Raw genomic sequence first — 13,577 nt, forward strand, 5'->3', positions numbered from 1 at the left:
GCTCTTGAATTAGAACCTGAATCCTAAGCTCTGATATCGATTTCAGCACTTTGCTCAAATGATGTAATATTGGGCTATTCACTTAATTTTCTTAGGCCTAAAATTGTTAATGCAATTTGAAATGCGTGAACCATAATGTAATTGTGTAACTCAGATGTGTAAATGCCCACTTGATGTAAACCATCTTATATTGTCTTTCCAACCACGATAATGAAGAGCACTCCTTTGGTCCCTGGCTTTGAGCCTACTTACAATGTCGGTGGGAAACAGCTAGTAAGATATAGATCAGTAACAAAAGTGTTACAATTAAAATATACTTTATAATTTAAATATGAAACACAAAAACAAAATAACAATTAATTTAATAACTCATTAAATGATCAATTAATTCTTTAATTTACAGTAAGAATGTAAATAGCATATAAATTAAATTAATCATAAAGTAATTAACTTCCTACACTGTTTCCCCCACAAAACGAACTACTCGCTCCTTAAATATTAATTATTAACATACATGTAAAAATACAAAATTAAATAAACTTAAATAAAATAAATCATAATTAAACACTTTACATAATTACTAGTCAATTAACTATTTATATAACAGATTATAATGTAATTGCCTTCCCACCTTCTCACCCCCGCCAACCAGCTACCAAATATATTTCTAAGTAAATTAAAAAACAATTACAGATTTAAATTTACAAACTGTATTTAAAAAAAGAACTATACTAACAATACTAACACCTAAAACTAATATACTAAGTAACATACATTAAATTATGAAACAAAAATATTTTTAACAACTATATTCAAGTAAACTGTTACATACAACTATATTCTTTAAAACAATATTATATACCCAAAAAACATATTCCTTCCTTCGTTATTCTGTTCCACAATAATTTCGACACAGTGTTTATGTCACACAATAATTTTTCTCCAATATGTTGTCCAAACACAAACATTTTGAGATCTTTAATCAATCAGTTGATGCATTGTTAACATGACACCCTGTGTACCTAATTGATGCTTATTTTAATTTTCATCATACTCTACATTTTAGGCCTTCCAGCAGGAGATATCTCTGAATAACAATAAGATTGAGCAGATCATTCTGCAGGGAGAGCAGCTGATAGAGAAGAGTGAACCTATGGATGCCGCTGTCATTGAGGAAGAACTGGATGAGCTTCGACGTTACTGTTTTGAGGTCTTCGGTCGAGTGGACCGCTACTACAAGAAGTTGTTGAGGCTTCCGGTAGGCCTATTTCCAAATATGTTTGTTGTTCTGCATAAGAAGATAAAATAATTGCTATATCATAGGTGCACTGAATATTTCTTGAGACAGATTTTATGTCAGTGCATTCATGGATTGATACAAATATCAATTATAGGTGGACACATATATGGAGCGAAGAAATGGACATACAGACTCCTCACCTCTAGAAAGACCTAAGTATTTTGCAGTCCTTTTGATTGAGATTGTGATGCAAAAGAAAGCACTGACTGCAAAGTGGTAGAGGTCGGTGATGAAAAGCACTAGTTAGGAGTGTGTGTGTGGAAAATTGCTTTAGGAAATTTAAATTAATCACCTGATTTGCTTATGGTTGCAGTATCCCAGGAAGAACGTGGTGGGTAAGAGAAAGCTATATGACCAGCGGAATCTTTAGCGCTTTCTTAACCTTTAAAAGTGCTGAGGTTTTAATATCTTGTGCTGAAGCTTCTGAGATTTGTAGCTGTTGTGGAGAAGAAACTATCACCACCCATGGAAAGTGTCACTCCTGGTTCAAATAGCCATGTTGTTGAAACACAGTGGCTATTGATAATGAAGTTATGCTTGATTTAAGACTCCTTGTTGGTCAGGGTATTTATATGAAGGATATTTGTGTGAGTGTTTTAAAGTATGTGCATGTTTAAAAAAAAAAGGGCCTACCTGGGTAATTTAGGAATTATGTTGTGTTGGTATTTCCTTTTTTGAGGGTCAATTTTAGTAGATGTTCTTTGTAACAGTTATGTATGAAAGATCGATGGGTTGGGTAAACAATCAAGCATCATATTTGGTAGTCTGACTTTAATGGATATATACTTTGCTTGAACATTTTGTCACATAAGCGCTTTAGAACAGTGAGCCATTGGAATGGGCAAAAATCTGATCGTAGCTGTGATGAAAGAACAAAGGAACGTGTTCAGATCGATGGAATTCCCTTCTGCATGTCATTGGAAATATGAAAGTTATCTCAGTCATCATCAGACCTTGTCGTTAGCAGGCAATGAACAGGTCTGCATACCTATGTCACTAAATAAATAATGCTTGCAAAGTGCTAGCTTTTTGGGGTCATGAACGCACTGCTCGTCGTCTCCATGGTAAGGTTTCTTGTACTTTGGGTTTACCAACTTTGCAGAAATCAAACTTCTTTCTGGGTATATGCATCATGTGTCAATGCATTGCATTTGCTCATGTTGTATAGTATCTGAAAGAAACACATTAGTGATAGATGCCTTATCTTAGAATTACCCCCAGGCATCAGACTGGATCCGGAAAGTTTTTGTCAGCAGTACCCCTGCACGTCAGTAGGTGTTGTTGTGCGGCTCCACGTAAGTCGTTGGCATTGTAGTCGCCGAGATGACGTAGTTGGAGCTACTTAGACGCGCCCACGCGTGCTGACGTCAGTTCTTTTTTTTTTTGCGCCAGCAAGCACAGATCTGGAGAGTGCGGTACCCCCAGTCACTTTTTGTCTGAGTTATTTTTGGGACTTTTGCCTCTGTTTTTTCAAGTCTTCGACTCCTGGTGTATAGGGATGCCCGGTTTTAAGTCTTGCGCGGCTTGTCCCCGCAGGATGTCAGTGACGGACCCGCACCATGGGTGTCTCTATTGCCTGGGGCGCGACCACGACTCCGAGTCGTGCCCCGAATGCCGGGCCATGGCTCTGAAAACTCTGTGGGAGCAGTCCCGAAAGTTGCTGGAGGCCTGGGAGTCGGCTCCGTGCCGTTCAAGGTCCTGATACCGAGGGAGGTCGAGGGACTGGTCGCAGAACCGCCATCACCATCGTTCAACGAAGTATTCACTCTTGGAGTCAGGTAAGGCGAAGCACAAGAAGTCGAAGAAGCATTGTCGCTCTTCGCCTTCCCCTAGCCTGTCGCACGACACAGTTGAGGGTGTGGGTGGTACCACCCCCGCAGCTCCGGCGGAGACTTGGCAGTTGCTGATGGCCTACCCGCCCTTTCCGGGTCCATTGGCGACTCCGGCCAAAGTGCAGGAATTCCTGCCAGCCATGGCACGAGTCTTTGGGCCTTCGGGCCCCTTCGGCATGCCTTTGGGCACCACGGGTCCGACTGGTGGTCCTCGCTCTTCTGCGTCGTCGGCTCCAGCCTCGAAGTCATCGACAACTCCGATCTCGACGCCGAGAGACCCCCATAGATCCATGCATGGATCATAGCCGATGTCGGTTGGCCTCGTTTGACCTCCACCGACGTCGACGGCACCGGTGCCGGCTGATGTCGTCCCCGACTTCCACCCCGATGTGGTGACGGTGTCGGACCAGTGTCGATCGATGCCGATTCTGACGCTGCTAGGGAATTTCTATCCATTTCTCCATCCACCTCCCTCTTTTCTGCCTCCCCGGCAGGTCGGGGAGGGCGGGGAGGACTGGGAGGGGTTTGGGGACCCTCTTGCAGCCCAGTGCAAGTTAGACCCAGACTGGAAAGATGTAGGTGACTTGGATTTTACTCCAGAACCTGGCACACTGTCTCCTTCAACCGTGGCCAAAATATAGAATCCAAAATATAGACAGGACAGAATATCGACTCCAAAATATAGATAGGCTAGAATATCGAATTACCAAAATATAGATAGGTCAGAATATCGAATTTGGGGTAGGAAATATCGATTTCCATAATATCGAATTTAAAATGATCGATTTCCATAATATCAAGTTTTTTTGGGTGTTATGTATGCTAGTATATGGGTTACAATTATGTATTCATTTTGTAATGTATGTTACATTTTTTTCAAGTAATGAATGTTATGTAATGTAATTTTTGCGTAATTTAATTCCGTAGCGAGTTGTGGGTTTATAGGGGAATAGGGTGGGCAGTAATTTAATTATAGTAAATTAAATATTATTTTTTATTTATATGTTTGATAAATAATTGATTGATAATTGTTAATTGGTAATTCATTTTTATTAATTGGTAATTATTTTTTTAATTGATTAATTGATAATGATGTTAACTGTAATATTTATTTGGAGTGGGTTGTGGGTTTATAGGGGAATAGGGTGGGACATAATTTAATTGTAATAAAGTTAATATTTACTTTTATTTATATGTATTGATAATTAATTGATAATTAATATTAAAAAAAAATAATTGGTAATTCGTTTTTATTAATTGGTAATTATTTTAAATAGATTTTTTTATTTGTATTGATTATTAATTTAATCTTCTTTTAATATTAAATCATTGCTTTCCCTACTGAGCACTCACTGGAGTGGGAATAGTCATTTTTACCCTCCCGCTAACCAGCGCTTTCCCTACTGTTGCACTCACTGGAATGGGAATAGTAATTTTTACCCTCCCGCTATCCAACGCTTTCTCTACTGTTGCACTCCCTGGAGTGGGAATAGTAATTTTTACCCTCCCGCTATCCAACGCTTTCCCTACTGTTGCACTCTTTGGAGTGGGAATAGTCATTTTTACCCCTAAGCTATCCAACGCTTTCCCTACTGTTGCACTCATTGGAGTGGGAATAGTAATTTTTACCCTCCCGCTATCCAACGCTTTTCCTACTGTTGCACTCTTTGGAGTGGGAATAGTAATTTTTACCCCTACGCTATCCAACGTTTTCCCTACTGTTGCACTCACTGGAGTGGGAATAGTAATTTTTACCCCTTCGCTAACCAACGCTTTCTCTACTGTTGCACTCACTGGAGTGGAAATAGTAATTTTTACCCTCCCGCTCTCCAACTCTTTCCCTCCTGTCCCGCTCTTTGGAGTGGGAATAGTACTTTTTATCCTTACGCTATCCAACTCTTTCCCTACTGTTGCACTCACTGGAGTGGGAATAGTAAATGTTGAGCTTTTTTACATTATTTTAAGTGTTTTATTTAATTGTTTTTAATATTTAATTACTTTTATATTATTTTTTAGACATATAAAAAATTTGATATTTTAGTTAACTATAGTTTAGCATTCTATATTTTGGATTCAATAGTTTAGTACTTACATGTTTGTAGATAGGGATTCTATATTCTGTACTTCGATATTTTGGAGTTGATATTTTGGGCATTCTATATTATGTCCCTCGATATTTAGTCACTGAACCATTGCCTAAAGCAGCCGAGGCTCGCTACCTACAGTGGCCGTCAGGACTAACCTCCTGACAGAAGTGCTCCAGCCAGCGTCTTCCTCCACGGAGCTGCTGCGGCCCTTTAATGACGCACTTTCCGACGTTCTTTTGGGCACCTGGTTCAGGCCCAACACAGGGGCTCCTGTGGATGGGAATGTGGCCTGACGCCATCACCCGGCCCAGGGCAACCCCATTTTCCTCTCCCAACACCCAACCCCTGAGAGCTTGGTCGTCCAAGCCTCTACGTCCCCAAGCGCATTCCCTTCTGCACCTCCGGACAGGGAATCCAAGAAACTGGAACCGTTTTGGAAGAAAATGTTTACTTCTGCCAGTTCAGGGCTGCGGTCTGTAAACACTGCATGCCTCTTGGGCCGTTATTCCCATTCTGTGTGAGACACTGTTTCACAGGTGCTGCCTCAGTGTCCGGAGGAGGCCTGGATGGTGCTCTCCCAAGCTATTGCTGAGGGGAGCGATGCAGCCAAGTTCACAATGTGTTGTGTAATTGACACCGCCAACTCGCTGGGCAGGGCGATTCCCACGAGAGTGGCGCTATGCCGCCACGCCTGGCTGAGGACAACTGGCTTTTCCGGGGATGTCCAGAACACTCTGATAGAAATGCCCTTTTATGGCACTCGCCTTTTTGGCGACAAGGCAGACGGAGCATTTAAGGACTCGCGGGCTACGGCCAAGTCCTTAGGCCTTTCGGCCTGCGCACTCTTTCCGCATCTGCTTTTCGCTCCTTTCGTGGCCAAGCAAGGGGAGCCCAAACACTTTCATTTCACATCCACAGGCCTGCGCAACAACAGTCTCAGCACAGCCGCGGACGTGGGACCCGCCGAGGTGGGTCACTGGGCCAGCGGGCGGGTCAGTCCACCACCTCCCCTGCCACCACTGCCTCTAAACCTTCCTACTCCGGTGTTTCAGGCCCACCAAACGCCAGTGGGTGGCAGGATTCACCATCGCCTCCCCCACTGGCAACTCATCACTTCAAACAGGTGGGTTTTGCACTTAGTCCGAAGGGGCTACTCCCTCCCCTTCGAGACTACCCCTCCAGCCATGCCACCTCAGTACCATTGCATGTCGGGGGATCACTTGGTACTTCTCCAACAAGAAGTTTCGGCCCTTTTGGCCAAGGGGGCCATTGAGCGCGTTCGGATGCCAGAAGTAAGTTGTGGTTGTTACTCCCACTACTTCCTGGATCCAAAGAAGGACAAGGACCTGCATCCTATCTTGGACCTCAGTGACGTCAATCGCTTCCTCCAAAGGAGAAGTTCGAGATGTTAACTCTGGCTCAGGTCTTGTCTGCCCTCGATCCTGGAGACTGGATGGTAGCTTGGGACCTGCAGGATGCATATTTCCACATTCCCCTCCTGCCGGCCCATAGGCGTTACCTGCGGTTCACGGTAGGCAACGAGCACTTTCAGTTCACCGTGCTCCCTTTTGGTCTTAGCAGCGCCCCTCGGGTGTTCACGAAAGTGATGGCGGTGGTCGCAGCTCATCTGCGCAGATCAGGGGTTTCGGTCTTCCCCTATCACACACACATTCAACTTTCTGCCCGCCATCACTGGACACTCGCTAGAGGCCGCTAGAGAGCAGAGTCAGCGGCGCCAGGAGCTCCGAAAACGCCATTCTGCCGGCCGGACGGACGCCGGACGCCGTGTCATCGATCGGCTTGCTGCCCTGCACTGCCCTGCCCTGCCCCTGGGAACTTGAGTCCACAGCTGTATCTGCTGTATCGGCCGTCCCGCTGCTGCTGGGCCGCTGTACCTCACTTCTGCATTAGCGGCGGCAGGTGGCGGCACTAAGAACGTGGTGTGTCCGTTCACGCCAGCGGCGGCGGCAGTGAGGCAGTGAGGACGCTGGGGGATGCGAGGGTCCGACCGTGCAAGCAGGTCGACCAGAGGATCGGCAGAGGGTTGGCTGAGAGTCGACAGCCCAGGCAAAACTGACAATACGACTTCACTCTGACAGCTTGCTCTATGTGATGTGATGTTTCTATTCGGAGCACATGAAGAGGGTGCCAGAGAGCACTAGAGAGTTACATGAGAGTTACATGAGAGTTACATGAGCTGTGGAAGCAGAGAGCAAGGAGCGGTGCGAGGAGCGAGCAGCGGGCAGTGTGAGCGCTAGGTGAGGGCTGCGAAAACAACACTGTGGCCGCTACCAACAACATCGAGGAGCAGAGAACCATAATTGTGACCAGGAGTGATTAGGGGGTGTGACAGTGCTGCGCTACGCCGCTGTGGATCCTTCTCACCGGTTTCCGGCTGTCACGGCTGTCACTGCTACAGTCACTCTCTTTTTCTTCGGCGGAGCTTTCAGCGGGTGATCATCTCGGTCTATCAGACCCGTGAGTACCATACTCTCTTTGGCAGTCTAAGCCGCAATACGTTTCTCCACAAACAGCCAGAGCCAGTGTTTGCCAGCGAGACTTTCAACCTAATTCAATCAATTCCAGCTGGCTGTTGTGCATTCTCTTGTTATACAACCTGTAGGAGAGCGATCACACTGGGTCGCGGTTAAGTCTTCGCCCTCAGGTTCTGTGTCTCCCTACACCGATAATTCGACCACCAAATTCACCTTCATTGAAGTGTTTCCCCCTGACGGCAGCTGCTCTTTTGCCCTGACTTACTTATATGTGGTTTTCTGTCCACACTGCAGGATATCAGAGGTAATATAAGTGGAGACAGGCTTGGGTGTGCACGGGGTGCTGTGCGAATCTAGCGCCTCGGCATCTTTTGCCTTGAGATACGAGTGTGTAAGTGGAGAGAAGCAGGAGGGCTTCAAATCGACCTAATTAGCAGACAAAACGAACTTAGTAAATCTACAATTGTAGCTCAATCCCTGTCATGAGATCAGGAAAAGTAAGAACTGTGGGAACAGCAACCAAACGCGCAAAGAGATTGCAACAATCGACTGTATTAAAAAAAGTAAAAACTAACGCTCCTGGCCAGACCCAGTCACTTATATCCCCGATTACGCGGATGTTCGAGAAAGCTGGAAAAATACCAGATAAATTTCAATTTTTGAAGGATCCTGCTGGAGGTATGATAACAATGAGCCCAGATAGAAATATTTACAAACTTCAATCCCCTATGAAACCTATTAATACCACCATTGAAACCCTAAATCTGCCGCAAAACGACATACAAAGCGAAAAAATGGGGCAAAATGATCATAACTGGAAAAAATACGAATCCGCTGAATTAGACATACAAAAAGGAGACCAATGGCAATGGCTACCTCAGCAGAATCTCCCAAAGGATAAGCAAAATTCCAATTCAACAATGATAAATGATATTAATGCCCTTGAAACGTCTGATTCAGATGTCATAACCTCAAACAAATTGATGTCCCAATCCTTGGAAATTAACCATCATGAAAGCCAACCCATGGAACCAATCCAAAATGAGAGCCTAGATAGAGTGGAACAGCCAGTACAAAGGATCCCCTTTGAAGTGATAGTCGATATAAAGAAATGTTCGGCTATAACCGCTGCGGAATCCGAAATAAACCCCAACTACCATCGGGAGTACCAAACGAGTGCTAAGAATAACGAAACCCTCAAGGAAAAGATAAATGAAACTAGGTTGCTTGGGCAAAATCCAGAAGGATCTCATGAAATTAATAACCCAGCCATTAACATGACCGATTCCTACATCAACAATGACAATACCAAGGAAGATCCTATACACACCAGGGGATATGATCAGCCTAAGAGTGAAACTGCCCAAACAAAAGAATTGGGAGGCAAACAACATGACACAGTGAAACCCTGGGATATCTTCTATCAAAAATCGACCCTTACTTTAGAAGCCCTTCACTACCAATCAAACAAAATGGACATACAAATTGATTTGCTAAAAATGATGGCAAACAATGTGGCGGGAATCGACAACAAACTTGCCCAACTAAATGATTTGATAATCAGAGCACAAAGAGAAAATGAAAAACCACCTCTAACTGCATTTACGTTCCTATTATGGACAAACTATCAACCCTTCCAGCAGTATTAACAAGTATAATAGAAGACACAAAAAGGAACATCCAAGCCAGTAAGGATAAACCTAAAACAACCATGGCTAGTATGAAGATAATGGAAAAATCTGCAATTGGTGCTGGCGTGGACAACACAATATTCACTGAACCACTACAGCAAACAAATCAATCTGGTGACATAGTCACTCTCTCATACCCCCAGGTAAAAGCTCCTCTGGACAAAGAAATTATGGGTGAAACTCTAGGTAACTCTTTCAAAAAAGATCAAATCCATAGCGATTCCGAATTAGACGGCTTCTCTAGAATGTCAAAACGGCAAAAGAAAAAACTCCACAAAGCAAGAAAATATGACAAACCGAACTTGAATACCATAAGCAACATAGTTGAGGATCGGTCACTATCCACTTCAGGAAATAATAAAACGGATAAAAAGATCTTCTTCCCTATTTTTGAAAAAAAATACAGCAAATGGCCCAAACCTAGGGCCCCATTAGGATGGCGGGCGGGCAACCTATCGGAAATCGGGACCCCCCGCCCTAAGGGCGGGGGTCCCGCACGCAGCATTAGGATGTGCCCGCCACTGTGGCGGGCACATCCTGTATTTTTAGTATTGTGGCGGGCGGAGCACAGAGCTCCGCCCGCCACAATACTAAAAATGCTGTGCAGCATTTACATAATCAAAGCGGCAGGCACCGCGCGGTGCCTACCGCTTTGATTATGTAAATGCAGGGGGGTACCACAGGTACCCCCGCGTGTGCCACCCCCCTTTGGCCTTCACTCTGGGGGCCCACAGGGGGCCCCCAGATTTAACACTGCATGCCTTTCCGTGGCGGGTATGCCGCCAGGGAAAGGCATTGTAAAATGCCCATTGTAATAATGCGGGCAGTGTCTGACAGACACCGCCTGCATGTTACTCGATTTCCGCCTGGCCGCAAGGCGACCGGGGCGGTAAAGTGGCGGGCGGTGTTTTGCTCCGCCGTGGTCCCCCCCGCCATTCTAATATGGCGGGGGGAAATACAGGGCAGGATGGCGGGCGGATTTCCCCCGCCATGCTGGCGGTGGCTACCGCCAGCCTGGCGGGGGCAATCCGCCCGCCATCCTAATGGGGCCCCTAGTATCAACTAGCAAGATAAAGGAACCTCTATTCCCGAAACGAGAAGACAACAGACCAGGGGAAGTTCAACTAACAAATAGTGTATTAGACAATGTGCAAATAGGACCTATTCAGGATGAAATCCAAAATAAAGAAGTAATAGCACCTATAATATCCAATGGTTATAAAGTGAATGAAACTAGTCAAAAAAAGAAAGGGACCTCACAGTACGGAGGGTAGAAACCTGTCCCGAAATAACACCTGAAAGAGACCACCTGCAGATTATATCAAGGGACGGGAATAAAACTATCCGCTATACAACACAACAAATTGTGAAAAAGGAGTCCGCTATTCGACATAGTCCAAAAATCAGTGAGAAACTTATATTCACCCCAGAATTTCGCTGTAGAGGTTGCCACGACATACTCAATCGAGGGAATCTACTTCGACTGTTCAAATCCATACCCTCACTGAATAACATCTCAACTGAAGACATTATTTCTGTTCAGTTTATGGAGGATAAACAGAGTACCCAGACTCCAACACTAATCTCATTAACATCATTTCCCATAGCTGAACAGATAATGAAGGAGCAGATGACATTTAAATCCTGGGGCATAATAGTAACTAAACAAATCCCAGAGGTCTACCCTACCCCGTTTAAAGAAATTGATACATCACCAAAAAATAAATTGGTAGGGCCTAAGACTGCATCAGTCTTAAAAAACGCACTTGGCAGATCACCGGAAAAAAGGTATGCCCCATCTTCCTAAACGCACCAGAAAGAAACCTAGAAATTAATGATAAATGGATTAACATGGCACTCCATAATAATCAGCCACAATGATATGGCAATCCTACACTAATAGGAGATAATAGTGAAGTTAAAAAAAGAATTAGTCTACTTTCATGGAACATCAATTGTTTGACGGGAAAAATTAATAATGCACAAATCGACTCTACAGTGGGAAATCCAGACATTGTAGTTTTGCAGGAAACCTGGGAACTTAACCCATTTATGCTTCATGGCTATGCCGGCTACTATGAAAATGCGAAGAAAGAGCAGAGGTTCGGGAGAGCCAGTGGAGGGCAGGCAATATTTATTTCTAATGCGTTGCATATCGACCATGAGCAAGTCAAGATCGATGACTCAAATATTTTGATGGTTAATCTTAATTTCAAAATATTCTCTCAAAATCCTAGAACATTATACTTGATTACGGTCTATATTCTGCCAACCAACAAAAGTAGGGAATCAACATGTGGAACCCTGAACAACTCTCTAATTACTAAAATGTTGGAGGATCCGAAAGCAGATTTTCTGATAACCGGCGACTTTAATCTTAACTTATTGTCATCTCATCCAAGAGATGAGACCACGCTACTGCAAAACCATCAATGGCTAATTCCTGAGCAGGATATAGGGACAGATAACAACAGCATTACAAATAAAATAGGACAGAAATTTGTAAAGGATGTGGAAGCAATGGGACTTCGAATACTTAACGGAAGAATAAAAACGGGCGTCCCACCAAGCTACAGCTACTTCGGTCACAACATAAACTCGAGGATTGACTACACCATGACTACACTATATATGTTCCATAACATCATCTCATATCACCTAAATAAAGTCATTGAAAGTGACCATGCCCAGCAGTTAATACTAATGGATACTGGAATAGCTATGAAAAAAGCCTATCAGACGGTCCAAGGGCATATCGGTACTATCAACTATAAAAAATTGACCTGGAACATTAGGAATAAAGAGGAAATGAATGATCAAGTGGAGAAGATCTTGGATAAATGCATGAAAGACATTACATCAAAATCAGTAATTGAGCAATGGGAAAATCTAATTGAGACGTTGATTAAAACTGAAGGCCAAACCAAAGCAAATAGGTTTAAAAATGGAAACGCACCCAAAAAGGAAAATAACAGTAACCTAAACCTACCTCATACAATTAGGGCATTGAAAAAAGAACGAAATAGGACCATTAGACTGCAGAAATCACAGGAAAGTTAAAGTTAATAAATCAGAATTTGAAAAAATTGATATGGGATGAGAAAAACAAAGCAAAACAATCAATCTGGGCAAAAATATTTTGCGCAAGCAACAAGAAGAATTCAAGAGACTTTTGGTACCTTATCAATGGACTTGCTAGACCCAACAAGCATGTCATCTCATCTCCCATAAAGGAGCAGGAATGGTACAAGTTCTTGAAGAAACATTTCAATCAAGACCCCTTACAGGCAACCTCCATGGAAATTCAACAAGAGCATACATCTCACAAAGAGAATGTCTTTACCTATCATGACGATGATACAGATTCACAATACCATACAGGAAAAGAAGAGATTATCAAACTCATAAAACAACAGAAGAACGGTGCTCCTGGACCAAATGGGATACCGTCTGCGCTTTTCAAAGAAAACCCGGAATTATGGGCAATTTACCTAGAGAAATTGTATATAGAAGTCGCTCGGACATGAACGGTACCCAAGTCATGGCGCGGATCCTTAATTATTCCAATTTTTAAAAAAAGGTAGTTGGGCACTGCCAGAAAATTATAGACTTATCACATTGCAAGATTCCGATGCCAAGCTATTTGCCAGAACAATATTGACGAAACTAACTGCCTGGGTGACGGAAGCAAAAATAATGCCTTTTAACCAAACAGGTTTTATACAAGGATTAGGTAATTCGACTAACATTCTAGTTCTTGCCCTACTTATAAACAAATCAATAAGATCAAAACAACCCTTGTATTTTTGTTTTATTGATTTTAAATCCGCGTTCGACTGCGTCAATCGAAAACTACTCTGGAAAAAATTAGAAAAAATGAAAATTCCAGTCTCCCTACTTAATCTTATCCACCTGTTATATTCAGAGACATGGGTGAGTGTGAGGATGGGGGATGGTCAAACCCTATCCGAGATGATCCCAGCTAACGAAGGTTTGAAGCAAGGCTGTGTTTTAGCCCCCCTTCTTTTTAACTTGTTTCTTGCGGACCTTCCAGGAATATTGGATGAGGAAAATGCGCACCCCCCCAAACTAGCTGACAAGCGGCTCACATGCCTGATGTATGCGGATGACGTCATACTTATGAGCCACACAAAAGTGGGCTTGCAGCGCTT

At 43.5% G+C, this 13,577-nt stretch overlaps 1 protein-coding gene across 2 annotated transcripts in view; it reads left to right on the top strand.

Moving 5' to 3' along the window:
• Positions 1–13,577, top strand: part of SYNE1 (spectrin repeat containing nuclear envelope protein 1) — a 2,319,318-nt gene that overhangs the window by 2,161,570 nt on the left and 144,171 nt on the right. For both annotated transcript variants that reach the window (XM_086926873.1, XM_086926874.1), the window contains one exon: positions 1,067–1,258. In XM_086926873.1, coding sequence (XP_086782999.1) covers positions 1,067–1,258 — 192 coding nt within the window. The remainder of the gene's footprint in view (positions 1–1,066; positions 1,259–13,577) is intronic.

This window comes from Lissotriton vulgaris, chromosome 6 (genome assembly GCF_964263255.1).
Source record: "Lissotriton vulgaris chromosome 6, aLisVul1.2, whole genome shotgun sequence".
In the NCBI taxonomy this organism is placed as follows: Eukaryota; Metazoa; Chordata; class Amphibia; order Caudata; family Salamandridae; genus Lissotriton; species Lissotriton vulgaris.